This window comes from Dicentrarchus labrax, unplaced genomic scaffold (genome assembly GCF_905237075.1).
Source record: "Dicentrarchus labrax unplaced genomic scaffold, dlabrax2021, whole genome shotgun sequence".
In the NCBI taxonomy this organism is placed as follows: Eukaryota; Metazoa; Chordata; class Actinopteri; family Moronidae; genus Dicentrarchus; species Dicentrarchus labrax.
Window position 1 is genome coordinate 25,870,079 of NW_026136715.1, and position 18,435 is coordinate 25,888,513.

Here is an 18,435-nt window from a genome sequence, read left to right on the forward strand (position 1 = left end):
AGATGCGGTGCTGAGCGGCGTACTGCGATGAAGAGCCCTCAACTCCTGCGACTTGGAGCTGGAAACCCCGGACTGGAGTCTCGGAATGGAGCGAAGCAGAGCGCGCGGGGGATGGGGTTGAACAGGATGGTTGTCGGTTCGAATCCCCGCGTGGGCGGATGAGAGGTAAGGTACAAACAAAAAATATTACCTGTTTACAAAAAAAAACGTTTGAGTGATTTCTAAAGTGAAATAAACTTTTTTTAATAACACATATTCTTATGGATATTAGCAATGTGTAAAACCCAATAAACACTTAATGTGAAACACTTAATCTTATGTTTCTGCAAAACTGATGATTTATCCAGGAGTCGAACATATGGCTCCGGCCTGTCAAATGGCCCAATCTGGACCACTGAATGACTTTGAAAAGTGTGAAAATTGTAGAGAATTTATTAATTTTAATTGTGTGATAAAATGTACTGTGATTCCTGATTTATATTATATTTATATATTGTTGTTCAGTTCCAAAATACATGCGACCAAACATTTTGTGGGACATATGTGGCCCATGAACTAAAATCAGTATTATAGTATTAGAATGTCATTGTCAGAAACTTAATATGTGTACAGCAAGTACAAAGATAGAAAAATGTAATAAAACCTAAAAAATAACTAAAGGTAAAAAAAAATAAAAGTAATATAACATACAGTGTAATGTTTGTAAAACTAGATCAGACTGGTTTATCAGTGTTCTGGTGGAAGGTCTATATCCACTAACTAACACTAACTGTTTTTTGGCTTTGTTGAATTGTTATTGAAAATATGAGCACTATCACTGTGAACAAACCACTGAAATAAATAAAATAGAAATGGCCAAAAAAAGTCATACTGATATGCCAATTTCATAGCAATATTAACTTTTTGGTAAAAACTGCAACAGGCTGCAACTATTAATGGACAACCAACTGGTTTTCATGGATCCCACACTGACCTGCTGAAAGGGAGCCACCAGAAAATAGCTAGTTATGAAAACTTGAAGGAACCCTTGTGTTTTTCTCAGGTTCAAGTTCAAGCAAATTTTGCTCTGAGAGGAACCCAGCTGCAGACAAGATGGTACATATCAAATGATTATCTTACATAGGGGAAGTTATTTTGCTGTATGTAAAGCTGCTGCACCCTGAAGAAAAAACGATGTGATTATGAAACTGAGTAAGCATAAAGCCGGCTATGATATGGCTATATGGACTTACAGGCATATGTCTTATAGAATATATCTAAATATGTTACATGAGAAAATTGTGATGATGATGATGAGGTACATCATCACAATTTTCTCATGTAATATATTTTATAAAGATGTAAAAAAAAACAACAAAAAAAAACAATGCTGCATGATAAACACAAACATTTTGTCTCCTACAAGTGGCCAGAAATAAGTTTTTAGCGAGTAATTTGGATTTTTGATTTGAAAAAGTTGCTCTGCAGGTTTTCCTCTACAAACCCAGCGCATGTTTTCCTGTGAGCCCCTCTGTCTGTGTCTGGGAGCAGGAATGCGCGCTCCCTGCTGGACGGATTAGATTCCCTTTGATTGCACCCAATGAGCGCGCACAGATCCCAGATCCCCTGGCTGACTGCTCAACCTCAAAACATCAGCCTCATCCAACAGGTGTCTGGGACCATTCCCATTACAGTAGAGTTGTGCAGTAGGAAACAAAGGTCAACTCTATTTTCAGGGGAAAAAAACTTCACATAGCTTCAATGAATTAATCTTTTGAATAAATATATGAAATGCAACAATCACATTTTACAAGTACATTTGATCATATCAATTCTTTCTTTGGGTTTACTCTATGATTTAGTTTGTCTGATGTGTACAGGTGTCCTCCTGAACAAAGCCTGCTGTAAATCTCTGCCATATTACACATTCCCTGTGCGGCTGGAGGACAGCCTCTCTTTGTTAGCACTCAGGATGCAGTGCCAGAACCCAGCAGAGAATAGCAGAGCTCCTTCATACTAAGACCAGGAGGGGAGTGAATGGCAGTAGAGTGAATGAATATCTGGTAGACTACAGGTAAATAGGAACCCTTTACATCCACCCAGGTGTTTTTGTGATTTGACCTCTCAGGTTGAAGTGTGGCTGAGAAACACTGGGGTCACTGACATACTAATTAGAATGATAAAGGTGAGGTCCCCTGGTAGCTCACCTGACAGAGCTGCTCCTCCATCTACTTAAGTCTGAGTCCTTGCTGCAACACCAATGAGTTCAAATCCGACCTGTGGCCCTTTGCTGCATGTCATCCTCTCTCTCTTCTCTTTTTCCTGTCAGTCTTCATATGTCCTATCTAATAAAGGCAAAATGCCCCCAACACCCCTACTCCCCCCAAAAAAGAAAGATAATAGTGGAAGCAGTGGTGGAAAGTAACAAACTACATTTACTAAAGTATTCCTTACGTACAGTTTAGAGGAACATAAAAACACATCATGATAATGGTGACCACTACACTCAACAGAACTAAACACATATGCACGTATGTTCTCTGCCGGACGAGCCACCATTATGTTGTGACCAGTTCAAAAGCCACAACATAAGGAGGAAAACAACACCAGATAGATGTAATATAATGTCATTTATTTACAAAAAGACAAAATGGTTAAATTTAGAGAACAAACATAGAGCTGGGGCTTATGTCACTTGCAAGAGAGTGTGAGCAGAGTAAGGAGCCGCTTAGATAACCTCAGCCCATAGCTTTTAACAGGTGCCCTCCATCAGTGATCAGTGAGCTGCACCTAGAACACAAAGACATAGAGCAGACACACACAGGCAAAACAATAACAGGATACAGAATGACATGTAACAATAAGCTTATAAAGTACAACATACTGTGAAAGATTAAAGCAGTGGTGCCCAATGGGAAAAACATGAATACAAATCTGTGCAGCAGAACTTCTGTTTTCTCCTCTCCTCTACCCAATGAATCCCCCTCAGATTTACTGCCACTGAAGTGAACTACCCATCTGTAAGTAGCTAAACGTGCAATAACTAACTTGTAGAAGTAGAAGAGGACTTGCTTCTTCTGTAGATAAAAACTTCTCATTCCAAGGTAACAAAAACACAACAATTGTTTTCAGGTGATTGTACATTAATAAAAACATACCTATGAATATTATATTCCATTTCTGACAATAACTCCTCCTAAATGTTAAGTTTACATGGCAAACTTGTTAGCAAACAGTTGCTTTCACACATCCAACAGTGACGGAACAATATAATTTATAAGGAGTCGTGTTTCTGGTCACCTGACTCTTTTAGCTCTGTTTTTTGGCAAAATGTGCTCCTGCAGGCCATTTTTAGTACTTTGGCAGATGTTTATATGTCTGTGGAAAGATTATGTCAGTGCAGGTCACAAAAGATGCAGTCACTAAACTCAGCAGGTGTGTAGTTGAGATCAAAATGAAAGCTGAGTTCGAATATGGGTATGGTTGGACGCACGCGTCAGTATGACATGAGTAGTCATGCTGTAGTCAACATATTGATGGGCATTGAGGCTGGTGTGATCACATTGCAAGACTCTAGTTCTCTATGGGTTCATACTATGGGTGACATCTTTCACATACAAGTAGCTCATTAATCCACTGTTAATATAAGTGTTTATTAAAGCCGCTTTTTACTTTGCATTAACAAGAGTCATGAGAATGCCAATCAAGCAGTCTGGACATGCCCACACAGTCTGGAGAAATTAATTGAAAATTAAGTGAAAATACCAGTTTGGGGTTGTTACAGCCTTCTAATGGGCCTTTTTTCACAGCAGACATTTTGACTTGTCAGAGCAGGAAATACACAGCTGTAACTAATAACATTAATGAAGGCTCTGTTCTACAAGCTAGTGAGTGAGCATGCAATACCAGGTACCCTGGAACTGGGTCACATAAATGGAATGCAGTTACCATTAAGGTTATTAATTATACCAGCTTTAACATGTCCTAATGTGTGTTGTGAAAAGAGGAGGTAGCATCTAGCAGCTGAATCAGAGGTGAAGAGAACAGAGACAAGTGCATGGTGCCCCCTTGTGATAAAGAACTGAACACATTCTACTGTAGCAAATGTGTAATATACACAACACACACTTAATATTGTAAATACTGTGCACACATTCACACACAAACAGGACACAAAATGTGATCAATTTACATAAACTGTATCAAATTTATTTGTCTCCACCATCACACCTCAGAATGAATTTTGCTTATAGGAGTACTGGTGTCCGTATATATTTAATCACAAAACACAAAATTTAAGTTCGGAAATCACATTTTTCCACATATTTCTTAATAGGAGTGTCATTTTGTAAATACCATACTAATGTGGTCAAATTACAGCAGAAACAAACAAAACCATAAAAACACTTTTGGTGAAAATAACACATTTCTGATAACATACTCTGATAATATTTCTTCTGTTTATTATTTAGGAAATCAAATTAAACAAATAGTCTTGACAGGTCATCCACTTGTTGTAATAGCTTAAAGACATAAACGCTGTACAGGAGAGTGTTGATATCTGGGAGTCAAAAAGTGGTACAGTACATGGACAGAGGAAGGCATTTTTGTGATACAACACTTGACAGGTATGGACCTTTTTCACAGCAGCCATTCTAACATGAAATAGTAGGTTAAACACAGGTGTTACCAATGATACTAATTAAGGCTCCGTTCCATTCACGTCAAACAGAGTCAGTCTCCTTGGAAAGGCTCTGCTACACTTAACATTGGTAACATCTGTGATTACCCTACTATTTTATGTCAAAATGGCTGCAGTGAAAAAGGTCTAAACTCGGAAATATTCCAGTGACAGAATGAAGGTACTGCAGCAGCGCTTTATTTTACTTGGTGATGTAGATTTTCTGTCCCAGTGACAAACTACAGCAGCAAATAGTAAACACAGAACTGTAACATCCTCACACACAATTACTGTACTTCTGCACTTGTGCCCGGATCTCGTCCCGCACCACGGTAGCGTTTTCCTTCAGCTCATCCAGCTCCATGCGCTGCTTCTGCATCCGCTGCTCATTACTCTTGAACTTTTTCTCCAGTTCTGCAACCACAGGGACAGATAGCAACAATGTCAACACAGGTGACAGCAGGGCAATCGCTACAGCTGAATACCAGCTTGTAAGAGATAAAAGCCCTGTTTAGACAGGCCATCTTCTAAATTGTGCAAACTTTATACATTATTTCTTTAGGTAAAAAACGTTGTGTCTGTTTGTCCCAGCGTGTTGTCTGGAGCCCGGCAGAAGAGACACTTTGTGGTGCAAATAGGATGCACACTTTTACTTTATCTGGCATTAATGCCTTTCTTCGTCATAATTTCCACACAGTCAGAGACAGTAAATGTGTGTCTCCTGCTTATAACGTTCAGTTATAAAATCCCACAGTGCACCACAGCATGTCTCTCTAAAACATGCAACTTTAATGCGCTACTGAAGTGAAATATTTCTACTGAACAGCCAAAAGGCCAATAATGGACACCCTACCCTGAGAAGGGTACAGCCCTATAGTGTTTATGTGCATATAGGGCGTAAGGTCCGATCCTAAGTGGTCACTCGAGACGCATGTGGAGAACGCCAGATGTGAAGTGATGTATTTAAAGCTGTCCACTCGTGATTGGATCACCCAAGACACAATAATGCCAGGTGTAAACAGGGCCAAACACAACCCTGCTGAAGGCACAATAACCAACAATGTTTGGTGTACTGGAGTTGTACTATATGTTTTAATTTTGATGGACCAGTATGATACAATGAGCCAGTGGTGTTACAATTAATATTTAATTAAAGTAAATTTCCTTTTGTATTATGAGTAGAGTGTAATAAAAGTGTTTTATAATGCATTAGCAACATCCCAATACACTTCAAATAAACTTGTTCAGATATAACAAATATATTTAACATAAAACAATGTAGTATTGTTATTAAGCTATAAGAAGAAACCCTGAAGATAATTTTAATGGAGCAACATCTTTTGTAAGTAAAGCTTTACATGCACACTAGTCCATTTGACCCATCCTTGTTTTAATCACGTTCAGGATATGATAAAGAACATAAGCTTGGTAATAAAAAGTAATTTTTGGCCCCAAAAACCTTAGAGACTCACTGTCTAAAGATATAGTTACTCTAGATGGCATTAACTTGGCCTCTAGCACCACTGTCAGGAATCTTGGAGTTATCTTTGATCAGGATTTGTCATTTAACTCCCACATAAAGCAGACCTCTAGGACTGCCTTCTTTCATTTACGTAATATTAATATAAAAATTAGACACATCCTATCACAGACAGATGCAGAAAAACTAATCCATGCATTTGTTACTTCAAGGCTGGATTACTGCAACTCTTTATTATCAGGTTGCCCCAATAAGTCCATTAAAACGCTCCAATTAATTCAGAACGCTGCAGCACGAGTACTGACAGGAACTAGAAAAAGAGATCACATCTCTCCTGTACTAGCTTCTCTGCACTGGCTCCCTGTAAAATGTAGAATAGAATTTAAAATCCTCCTCCTCACCTATAAAGCTCTTCATGGTCAGGCCCCTTCATATCTTAAAGAGCTCATAGTACCCTATTACCCCTCTAGAACACTACGTTCTCTGAATGCTGGGCTACTTGTGGTTCCTATAGTCTCTAAAAGTAGAACAGGAGCCAGAGCCTTCAGTTACCAAGCTCCTCTCCTGTGGAACCAGCTTCCAGTTGTGGTTCGGGAGGCAGACACCCTCACCACATTCAAGAGTAGGCTTAAGACATTCCTCTTTGATAAAGCTTATAGTTAGGGCTGGATCAGGTGAGTCCTGAACCATCCCTTAGTTATGCTGCTATAGGCCTAGACTATCGGGGGATTTCCCATGGTGCACTGAGCTCCTCCCTTCCTCTCTCTTTCTGCACTCATTCATGTCCCATTAATGCATGTTACTAACTTCACTTCTTCCCCGGAGTTCTTGTGCTTTCTCGTCTCACAGGTTCTTGTCGATCCTGGTGGAGCCTCCTGCCATGGTCCTGCTAGATTGCCATTGCCAATACTGTTGTTGCTGTGCACCTGTCTGTCTGTCTCTCGCTCTCTCTCTCTGCCTCTCTCTCTCTCTCTCTCTCTCTCTCTCTCACCCCAACTGGTCGAGACAGACGACCACCCACCTAGAGCCGGAGGATCTGTCCTAGGTTTCTGCCTTTTAACAGGCAGTTTTTCCTTGCCCTTGTCGCCAAGTGCTTGCTCATGGTGGTACTGTTGGGTCTCTGTAAATAATGTTTTAAAGAGTTCGGTCTAGACCTGCTCTATTTGAAAAGTGTCCTGAGGTAACTTCTGTTATGAATTGGCGCTATACAAATAAAATTGAATTGAATTGAATTGAAAAATTGAATTAATAATATCTCTGTATGAGTCTGACAATATCCAGGTTTGTGATGCAGGAGGAGATCAGAGACCTCTCTGTCATATCTAAACTGAACTGCAGGAATAATCTGTATCATCAGACCCCACAGTGTACTCCACATAGCCCAGATATTGAACAGACTGTCAGCACTAAGAGCAGCTTCGAGTACTCACTCCTGAGTTGTTCTAGCCCCCTGCTGGCTTTGTTGAGGAGGTCTTTTGCCTCCTTCTTCATATCCTTGGCCTTCTGGTTGATGCTGTTCAGATCTCCAGACTCCCCACCAAGAGATTCCACCTTCATCTGCAGCTCCCGGTATCGTTTCTCTGTGTCGTTGAGGCTCTGGGAAAATACCCAGTATTGTCAGTTATGCTTTCACGTTATTTATTCTCACCAATATTTGTTTCTTCTCGTACATTTTGGAACAAAAGCATCTCATATTTCTTCAAACCAAAAGCACAAACACAACTTGCAGCTCACCTGCTCCAGCGAGGACGCTAGGTGTGTGGCGTTGTTAGCCCGTGCTTTGGCATCCTTTGCCATTTCTCTGTTCTGCTCCGTCTTGTTCCTCAGAGCTTCTACTCCCATGGAGAGGTTGTTTAAACGCATCATGACATCCATCTGCTTATCCTCCAGCTGCCTTAGCCTGTCATCCACCTAGAAGATAATGACACATAAAAAAGTTAATAATTATGTGAGCAGATGGAGAGATGTGTGAGATTTAGAAAGAAAAAGAGCCCTCAAATAAAGTGCTCTACAGGCAGGTGGTCCACTCACCCGGAACGTGGAAGTAAGACCTGCAATTTTACACATTATGGCGAGCAAGTTATCACACAAACACACAGCTTTCAAGCATGCTGCACCTCTGCTGTTGCATTCCTCGTGCTGTTCAGGTTGTTGTGGGCCTCATTCAGGGCTGCTCTTGCTTTCTCTATGGCCTTCTCAGACACATCCAATGCCTGCTTGGTGTTATTGGCTGTATCCTTCACTCCCTCTGCTCGGCTCCTGCAAAATGCCATCAGAAAGTAGACAGAACTGTTCAGTAATGAGTACAAACTGGTACCATGGGATGTACACGGCCCAGGGCAGGAGGACTTTGCAGCGGGTGATTAAAACCGCCCAGAAGATCACTGGTACTCAGCTACTCAGCATCACTGATACTGGTGAGGTGAGGCACTGCAGGGCCCAAAGGATACTAAAAGTCAGCACCCACCCAGCCACAGCCTGTTCACCCTGCTGCACTCTGGGAAGAGGGACAGAAGCTTCTGCTGCCATACCACCAAACTTAAAGACAGCTTCTTCCCTCAGGCTGCGAGACTGTTACATTCTTCCTTAACAATTCATCATACAAATAGTATTTTTTTTTATGACATACTATATGGAACTTTAAACTATCACTATCACTATATGTTCATTTAATTCCAACACTAGTAAGACTAGTGACAGATCTGTTGAAACACCCCGTTTTATTTGTGATGCTGATGTTGTGGATTGAGTCTCATTACCCATTACCTGGAAATGAGACTCAATCAGACACAGATTATCCGTCTCATATACTACTGTATATAGGATATAGTGAAAGTTTAAACAAATATGACAAAAAGTTTTTTTTTATAAAGGTACCTAAGGCAGCTTTAATTGTTAAATTACATTGTCATGCAAAAGTTTCATTGAGATTTTCTGTTTTTCTGTTTTATACCTTATTAAACTGAGTATCTTTGGTTTTTGGACTGACAAACAGGACATTTGCCATTATCTTTGACTTTGAGACAGACATTTTTCACTATTTTATAGACAAAATAATTAAATGATTTACTCCCCTCACTTTTGGAGTTGAGAGTCGTCATTATGTGTGATGCTGTTAGTGGAGGTCAGCTATCCAGCAACATTTACTTTTATTTTTCCAGGTTTTGCAGTGTGAATGTCTGAGATTTAGTTTAGTTTAGTTGACTGAGAGAAAAATTTACTATTTATAATCGATATAATCGTGTGTTGGGATTGTGGGCGGCTGTGATTTATCAGAGGTTTCTAGATTTTGTCTGTGCATGTGTCATGTTGGCCTGGTGCAAGCTGTACTTTTAATGTGGATTAAATCATGACTGAACCCTGAACAATAGTATCTTCTACAATCATGGATCTAGGCTGGTAACTGAACCCTAATGGCTGATATAGCAGTCCAAACTTTGTAGCATTTCTAATGGACATTTCAGTCAATAATAAACACAATAGTGAGGGTTTAACTCAACATACATGAGAAGTGTTGTGTGATTTTGGAGAGATCACCAGCTTGTGTGTGCTCTGTAATGTTTATGGACCAATGTTTGTGCAAAATGTGAAAAAAAAACCTGACATTGAGACTGTGTGGAGGAAGCCTATACGACCTACTGTACATAAAGCAGTGGATTTGTGGCTTCCTTTTATTTGTTTGATAGCAAGCAAGATGGCTCATGGGAAATGTGGTCTTCAGTTTGTTTCTTACTTGGCATCGTTAGCTTTGCGGAGCAGCTCCTTGGCTTTGCTGATGTGCTGCGAGGTTTGGTTGACGATCCCCTCAATGTTTGTGAGGTTGGAAAAGCTGTCCTTTATCTGCATGATCATTTTGTCCAGAGTGGTCCTGTTGATCGGCAGGGTAATTGACAAGACCTGCAGAGCCACCTTCTCTATGCTCTCTGGATCCGCTCCCTCCTCTGGACAGCAAAATGGACGAAGGAGAGGAACACAGAAATGGTAAACGGACTGTACTTGTATAACCTTTCTAGTCTTCTGATCATTCAAAATGCTTTAACACTTTATGCCACGTTCACCCTTTCACACAGTGATGGCAAAGCCCATCAAACAGAAACTAACTCAAGGACGCTTTAACATGCAGCGGGAGGAGCCTAATCTTTAATGATAATTTGCTTCATTCAAAGCAAAGATTAAAGCAACATCGACATACCAGAGAGGAAGTCTTTGATCTTCTTAATGAAATCTTTCAGCTTCTTGTTATTGTTGGCAAAGTCGTCCTTCTTCTTCTGGGCTTTCTCCAGCGTTTTCATCGCTTGGTTCTTTGCATCCTGCGTCAGAGAGGCTATATCCTGAAGCTGCACACAGGAAACAAACATGTCAAGTCAACAGAGAAACTTTTTACTCCAGTCGTGGCACACTATATTCAATCAAAATGATAGTGTTTCAGCACCTTTCTCGCCACGCTGTGCAGCTCCTCATTGGCAGCTTTCAGACTGTCTGTGACATTCTTGGCATGATTCAGAGCCGCTAAAGAAGAGCTCACTGTCCCGTTGCATCCTTCTCCTCCACATACACGACTGCCCTGATCGTCACGGCAACCTGCACCGCCACACTGGCTGTTGGGGCAGCTGCCGTTGGAACTGGCATTGCTATGACCGCCACATACCTGGAGGGAGCAACAATGTGTTATCACTCACATGGAGTGACTGGAATAACAAAATAAAAAAACTGATTCTTTGGATTGAAGCTTTCATCTTTTTTCCATTGCAATCCAGGGCTCTAATAATTCACGCATAATTCTATAAAGTCAAATCAGACTATTAGATAAGAATTTGTTTAATATGCAAACAAGTATTGATGAATTGTTTTTGTTGTTAAAAATTTTTCCATATCACTCATATCATAGATTAGTCAAACAGCCTTTTTGTTTTAAATGAATACCTTTATTTAAATATTGAACTTAATGTGTCTATAATCTAGTGGGCTTTGAAAAGGGAAAATCACAAATGGGATTTTTCCTGTTATCTTCTCAAAGTGGTTAATCAAGAAAAACAAGGCGTTAGGCGTATTTCTGCACTTTTTCACCATAGTGAAGTACAACCATTGATTCACCAGTAACGATCATATATGCGTTATTAGACCCACCAGAAAATCTCCTGACTTGTAAGCAACTATAGGCTGAGCGCTGTAATGAATCAACAACAGATAGCCTGAAGAAGTATCAGCTGTGTGTGATGTTTGTATGTAAAGCAGTGACATTTATTCACTTTACTTCCTTCTTAAACATCATCGCAGTTTCATGTCGTGTAGCTTAAATAATCAGGTCAAACTTTTCTTTTTCCATTTGACCCCCTCAACCACCGATGAAGAAGAGGAAGATCGGTATCAGGGTTTTTAGGCAAGAGACTATACATTGTACAATCCATTAATTGAACTGCTTTGACAACATTTGGCCACTAGATGTCACTGTTGAACACAAGCATGTCACACTAAATAATAGATAAGAAGTGTTTGTTGTCTCAGATTCAGTGAATAATTGAATGAATGGATGCAAATTGATAAATTAGGTTTTTAGGGAACATTTTCAACACAAGATGAACAGTGTACACATTCAGGCAGACAATAACATGACCAATGAATGAAACCTCCAACACCATCCACCTTGTGACTGAGGTGGTGGACTTTCTTATCCAGGTCATGGGCCCTTTGCTGCAGCTCGTCTAAGGTTTTGTTCTGAACAGCCACAGCACGGAGGAACTTGTCTCTACTGTCATTCAGCAGGACTTCAGTGCGATTGCGGGTTTCTTTGGACTGTCCCACAGGACTGAGAGGACCGGACACTGTCAAGTTGCATTTCTCCTCAGCCTCCAGTGACAACCGGTAGTTCTTCTTCACTTTCTCAAACTGATCTGTGAGGCAACGGGAGCAGCTTTTAAAAGTTTAGGACTTTTCAGTCTACTTTTTGTTTTGCAGTCATTTTGTATCACACATATTGTATTGATTAATGTCTGCTTATGCTGTGTTTACAGATCTGAAAAACTTCACTTACCTGCAAAACCTGAGGTGAGGTAATCAACCAGCAGCTGCTGCTTGTGAGCCACAGTGGTGTTGATGTCCCTCAGCTCTCTCTCTAGGCCACTCAGTATGCGTCTCAGTGCCTCTTCTTCTTCTGCTGTTGTATTTAGTTCTCTGGCGACACCCATCAGACGTCCGTCAGTCAGGGCGATCTCAGCCCTGGAACACACAGAGCAGCGTATTTAAGAGAATATAGTGACAAATGATCCAAGCCAACCTCAATAAACATGTGGCATCATCACCTGAGGTCATCGATGCTCTGTCCAATCAGCTGGTGGATCCTGTCGCTGTCCTCCGCGCTGATCAGATCCTGAACCTGTTTCAGCTTTTTCTCCAGCTCTTTGATGCGTGTGTCCCCGTCTCCCGTTGGAACACCACTCTCCAGGATCTTCTGCACGGTGTACTGGATGTGATCCAGGTCCCTTTTAATCTGGCACACTGCATCGTCCCACAGCTGGAAGCACGGGTGACACTGGACACACTTGGGGAAGACGCCGGTGAAGCCGCGAGCGCATTCATCACAGCGCTTCCCCGCCGCTCCCTCCCTGCATTCGCAAGCCCCCGTTTCTCGGTCACACTGGACCATCTCTGAGCCCAGTGGATGGCAGTTACACTCTGAATGGGAGGAGGGAGGAGGGGAGAGAAGACACAGGAGGGAAGGTAAAGGAGAAGAAGACAATAGAAAAAAACAATAACAATGGTCTGGAACACGTCTACAGACTGTAAGAAGAGAATCTACTTGTGTCTTAAAGAAGCAGTTAGAAGGGCTTTCACCAAATCACAGTGTAACACAGCAACATAGTCCAGTCACACCATGGGAATCTGCACCCAATTCACTTTAACTAGGAGGTTGAAAAATTCGGAATTCAGGATAAATCCTGAGAAATCACATCTGTAGTTGCTTATTTCTTACATATCTGCGGAATGGCTTTCTACAGTGATGTTTGAGGTGGCTATTATGTTTGGTTGTATGTTTAGTCAAGGCACACCATTACTTTAATGACTACGGGTTCATGCATGTGCAGCAAATTCAGTTCACTTCGCCATAGGAAGGTGAAAAGTAATTTGTGTAGCCACCCTGTGGTTCAGATCTGAATGGGTTTTTCCTTTGGCCAATGCTACACTTTTAGTTTTTTTTCTGTAATCCTGCTGACAGACAAACACACACGTAAACTGAGACACCAGACTGTCTGTTTGATAAGCACAGCATGGATTACATCAGATGTCATATATGATCATTTTTCAGATGTCCTTATCACATGCGTCTAAAGGAAAACACACTGCTTTTTCAGTCAACCCAGCTGTCTGCACAAGGCACATAATGACTCACATTTTTAAGTTTCAAGTCTATTTTCTTTCATTTTGCGTGTGCCACAACCAGGATTGTGTGTTGGGTTCGGGGTGCTGCCAAAACGCAGGTGACCTACACTTAATACTGTGCCTCAGAGCACCTGTGTAGATGCAGACAAAGGACTCCTGTGTACACACGGAAGCCAATGTGTTCTGTCCCTTTTAAAGGATAGTGATTGGATGATGACTCGTAACGTAAGGTAAAGAATCCCCACTCCTACTCACAATTGACATATATTCTATTTGTCACAAGGGGAGTTACCTTGACACTGCACCTGTGGGTCTCCCCAGTGGAACTGCTCGCACTCAGTGCACTGTCTTCCTCCGAAGCCTGAATGACAGTGGCACTGGCCCGTGAACTATAGAACACAGAGAGACAGATTGACAAAGATAGAAAGACAGACTCTTATAAACACAATCTTACAATCATATAAACTTTTTGTCCAAGGTCACTGTTGCATTATCCATTCAGGCTCCATGGTTCCTCACCATGTTGCAGTGAGTTCCCATGGTGTGTTGGGGGTCGCAGTGGCAGGGCTCACAGCCTCGGTCCTGACCATAGTTCCAGTGGTTAGGAGCACACTGGTCACAGTTGTGGCCAGCCACGTTCTCCCTGCAGGGGCAGGCTCCGGTCTGCCTGTCGCAGTGACACTGTCCATCACTGCAAGCGGACTGGAGGGTGCCAGCAGTCACACAGGTACAGCCTGAGAAGAGAGACCTTTATTAAGTGTACAGAGAGAAGACATGTGGTTCGACACATTACTATTAAAATATGAAAATAATAAAAAATGTATCTTTAAACTTCAAAGCTTAGGAACAAGTTAGTGGTAAACCATAGCGTACAGTTGCTCATATTTAAGGCAACTTACAAGGAATAAAATATATGTAATAATATGTAAAGATTTGAGCTTTGTAACTGGTTCAGACCTAAAAAAAAAAGATGTACTAATATCTGTTGTCATCACTCACGTCTGCAGTCATGGGCCAAAGCGTTTCCGTAGTAACCGTGTTGACAGTGGGCACAGGACGGGCCATCAGTATAGTACAGGCACTTGAGGCATTGGCCGGTCCTGGGGTCACATGACTCAGGATCCTGGGCGTTGATGTTGCCGCTGCACTCGCATGGCAGGCACTGCCCTCCGGGTTGTTCTGGGTTCCCATAGTAACCAGGGGCACACCGGTCACAGCGGGGCCCTGGGGGAGAAAAGGGAGAATATGACAGTAAGCTTTAAAACTTGCTTTCAAGACTTAGTTAGGAGTTAGGTATTGAATATTTAATTCATGCAGAATCAGCCAGTCTCTATGATTTTGTACTATAGTCCAATCGACCTTGAAGAGTAAAAAATGATCAATAAATATCAGTAGAACTGTGTCACTGCAGTGTGATAGCTCACCAGTGTAGCCTTCTCTGCAGTTACAGATGATCTGGTTAGAGGAGAGGTCGGCTTGACAGGAGTGGCCGTTAAAGTGATCCGAGTCGGGGTTACCGGGGCAGGGGCAGGGCCGGCAGTGCTCCCCTAAACCAAGCACCGGGTTTCCAAAGAACCCATCCACACAACTGGGACAAATGAGGGAGACATTAACCCTCAGTCTGACAACCAGGGACAAAGTACATACCGACACAGAGTGATCCTTACTGGTCGCAGTAGTGTCCTGCTGTGTAGTCCCTGCAGTCTCTACACTCCCCGGTGCGGGGGTCACAGATGTCTGCGTGGCCATTACACTGACAGGGGCTGCAGTTGGGGAAGCCCCACTGGCCCAGTTGGCAGTCTGAACACTGGCGCCCGGTGGATCCCTGCCTGCACTGGCACTGGCCTGTAACTGGGTCACACTGGTGGCTCACTGAGCCCTCTGAGTGGCAGTCACAGGCTGGGTGGGAGGAGGTATTTAAAGGGTTATTCAGTCTAATTCTATTGGTTCTAACTGGTATCAGGAACAAAACATACACTGAATGGAATGTAGTGATTTTTTCTTTATGTGTTCAAGTCTTTTTCATCATCTCCGCCCAGAACATCATTGGTACTCTTCTACCCAGAATGAGTGATATCACTACTTAATATACATGTACTTAATTAATCCTCACATTAATACCTTACATTAGGCTTCCTGTTAAATTTACAGTAGCCTACTCATCTGTAGGTTTTCAGATAATACAACTACCCACTACAGAGCTTGAACAAGTGTACTAGTTAGACATGTGACCCATCTTAGTGGGAGGTGATAATACCACTCAGCTATTTATTTGAAGGCACACATGGTGTGTGCTACATTAAAATAATTACGTAATCAGTTAACATCTTTTGAGACATCAACAAAAATTGTAATTATCTTTGGTTTGACCTTGTGGGACAGATGGTGTTGGGTTAAGGTCATGTGACAGACTCAGAACAGACTCACCTGTACAGCCATTCACTCCAAAGCCGTAGGTTCCTGGAGCACACTGGTCACAGCGTCGACCCATCACGTTGGATTTACAGTGACACTGACCTCCCACCCTATCACACTCACCACTGAGGGAGCCCTGAGGGTCGCACTGACACGCTGGATACAATAGATACAGGTAAAAGACAGCAAAGAAAACATCAGACAGTTATTGCTGTTTAAAAAGTTCTAAATCTTTGCTCGTTTTGTGCGTTGATTTTGTGTACTTACACAGAGCACCATCATGAATGATGGAAGAAATACTGCAGATGAGTTTGGAGCACATCTCAGCTAGGGCGGGCATCGGTGTCATCATAAAGGAATCCAGACACATGTAGCGAATCATCTCCTCCCGCCGCTGCTCTGCCTCTGGCTCATTACCTTGGAAACCAGGAAGCTCGGTGTATTTGGGGATCAGAACCAGCTATTGAAGCGAAAAAAACAATGGTTAAAAAAAGTAAAGGGTTATTTTTTTTGTTACAGGATTCTGAGCCATGGAGGCAATATTAATCGCAAGAGGTTGATAGGTCATTGTAGTAAAGCCAACTTTCTGATTACAGAACACACATAAAAGTCCAGACATTTGTCAAAGTTTTTTCATCTGATTCAGGTTAAATGTTTTTAAAGGTGCTTTAAAGAAATGTTTATCAACATTTAAAAGCCTAGTCCATGCCGAGATAAATTCAACATTTGCATTTGTAATTTCCCACCACTAGAGGGAAACCTTGTGGTATGATCACTTTCCCTGAAATCAGTTGATCATTATTCAGTGTTGTTGCTTTTTAGCTCTTTTAATCATAGTCTAAGAATACTGCTACCTTTCAAACATGGTTCACTTGGTTCAACCATATTTGGAGATAGATAATGAGGGTCACAAGTCTTAGCTCACCGAGTCAATAAGAATGAAGGCTGTAAGATGTCGGTGCAAGACACCATGGCGCTGGAACCTGATTGCAACCACGTATCGATTACTGGGTTCAAAACAGAATGGCCTGGGCATCTGGATGTATCTGGAAAAACATAATACATACAAAAACGCTTCAATCAATAAACACATTCATGTTTATTAATTCATAGCACATACTTTGACACTAATCTTCTCTATTTTCTCACTGCTTCTGTTCTTCCTCTCTCTTTTCCTGTTTCTTTCCACTGATGGGCTTTACACCTAGGAGGCAATGTCCGCTCACCATTACCTAGATTTCTTGGCCTTGTGTGTACATGGCTTGCAACGACCACATTTGTCAATTACTGACCAATCAGCAGTGGCTACAGCATATTGATAGACCAATATCAGAACTGCACAAAGCTGAGTTGCTGGTAGTTTTCTCCTGCTATTAAAAACTGAATGACTGTTCCACAAACACAATAAGAAATGGAAAAAGGTCAACAAACAAACAAATGAAAAAGTTCCAAAGAGGAAATGGATGATTCCAACCCTTTTTGCAAAGAACTTGTTATGACAGCATATACAGTTTTAGTACTCTGAAATAATATAATAATCTGTAATATTGCAGTTTATGTAGTTAGATATGGTTTATGTGATCAATATGTTTTACTTTTTACTGAATTAGATTTTTTATAATTATGCTTGTTTGATTATTATGTATATACTTAATGCATTTTGGGTATATTTTGAAAAAGCTGAACAAATACACAAACACAATATGAAAGGCAGACAGAGTACATGTACATTTCAACTCGGTTTGCATTGACTATGACATTTCTGTGGCAGGTTATTTCCCACTTCTATGCCTGACTTGTTGTCTATTTCTACAGTAACCACTGTTCTCCAGGGGCGACTCCATCCAGTGACTCTCTACCTGCCTTTAGAGTCTGTGTTTTGGGCTCACGTTGCTAATTGGTTTTGGCTGATGGACCAACCTCTGAAGAGAGCGGAAGGCTGAGACAGCCAGATCCGGGCAGGGCCTGACCTCTTAGTTCCAGATGAGTTCAGACTCTGAAAGGCTATTCAGCTGGTTGAAACTAAACAGTCTTGGTGTTAGTCTTTCTCTGTTTTTATGTCCCATATCCTATTTTTGCTTCTTTGATTTCTCTACAGGGATAATTAACACTTAATCTAGTCTGATCTGCAGTAATCTGTCTAATGTGTTGACTTTGGCAACATGAGAACAGTCAAATGTGAAATGAATGAAAAATGAAAAACTAAAATGTATGATGCAAGAAATATGATGAATTGTGAAGTATTTGATCTTTTTTTATATAGATTATGTCATACCACATCATTGTAGTGTGTTAAATCTCCTGTGTTTCAGGTTATAGTGTGCAATAACAAAATTATTTTCTTTAGTTGAGGACCACCTACCTCATGCACATAAAGAAACCTGCACGTAAAATATTTATTTCAGCATCCTTTGTACTCTGCACCATTGCGCTATTGTCTACAGGCTACAGATGTTATTCTTTTTGTTTCTGTATATATATGTATAACTGTATATAGTAGTCT

General features: G+C 41.3%; 1 protein-coding gene and 1 long non-coding RNA gene across 3 annotated transcripts in view; one reads left to right on the top strand and one right to left on the bottom strand.

Moving 5' to 3' along the window:
* Nucleotides 1-2: 2 nt before the first annotated feature.
* On the top strand, nucleotides 3-18,156 carry LOC127377464 (uncharacterized). The gene is made up of 2 exons (XR_007887694.1): nucleotides 3-165; nucleotides 15,900-18,156. It is a non-coding gene; the product is annotated as an uncharacterized LOC127377464 (long non-coding RNA).
* lamb2l (laminin, beta 2-like) overlaps nucleotides 4,163-18,435 on the bottom strand; it is a 57,119-nt gene continuing 42,846 nt past the window's right edge. For both annotated transcript variants that reach the window (XM_051425325.1, XM_051425327.1), the window contains exons 18-35: nucleotides 16,858-16,978; nucleotides 16,200-16,392; nucleotides 15,945-16,088; nucleotides 15,185-15,416; nucleotides 14,942-15,105; nucleotides 14,517-14,741; nucleotides 14,037-14,251; nucleotides 13,810-13,906; nucleotides 12,440-12,812; nucleotides 12,172-12,356; nucleotides 11,784-12,031; nucleotides 10,573-10,788; nucleotides 10,333-10,477; nucleotides 9,874-10,081; nucleotides 8,258-8,399; nucleotides 7,875-8,051; nucleotides 7,571-7,736; nucleotides 4,163-5,074 (exon numbers count right to left, since the gene is read on the bottom strand). In XM_051425325.1, the coding sequence (XP_051281285.1) occupies nucleotides 4,938-5,074; nucleotides 7,571-7,736; nucleotides 7,875-8,051; nucleotides 8,258-8,399; nucleotides 9,874-10,081; nucleotides 10,333-10,477; nucleotides 10,573-10,788; nucleotides 11,784-12,031; nucleotides 12,172-12,356; nucleotides 12,440-12,812; nucleotides 13,810-13,906; nucleotides 14,037-14,251; nucleotides 14,517-14,741; nucleotides 14,942-15,105; nucleotides 15,185-15,416; nucleotides 15,945-16,088; nucleotides 16,200-16,392; nucleotides 16,858-16,978 (3,388 nt within the window). In that variant the 3' untranslated portion in view covers nucleotides 4,163-4,937. The remainder of the gene's footprint in view (nucleotides 5,075-7,570; nucleotides 7,737-7,874; nucleotides 8,052-8,257; nucleotides 8,400-9,873; nucleotides 10,082-10,332; nucleotides 10,478-10,572; nucleotides 10,789-11,783; nucleotides 12,032-12,171; nucleotides 12,357-12,439; nucleotides 12,813-13,809; nucleotides 13,907-14,036; nucleotides 14,252-14,516; nucleotides 14,742-14,941; nucleotides 15,106-15,184; nucleotides 15,417-15,944; nucleotides 16,089-16,199; nucleotides 16,393-16,857; nucleotides 16,979-18,435) is intronic.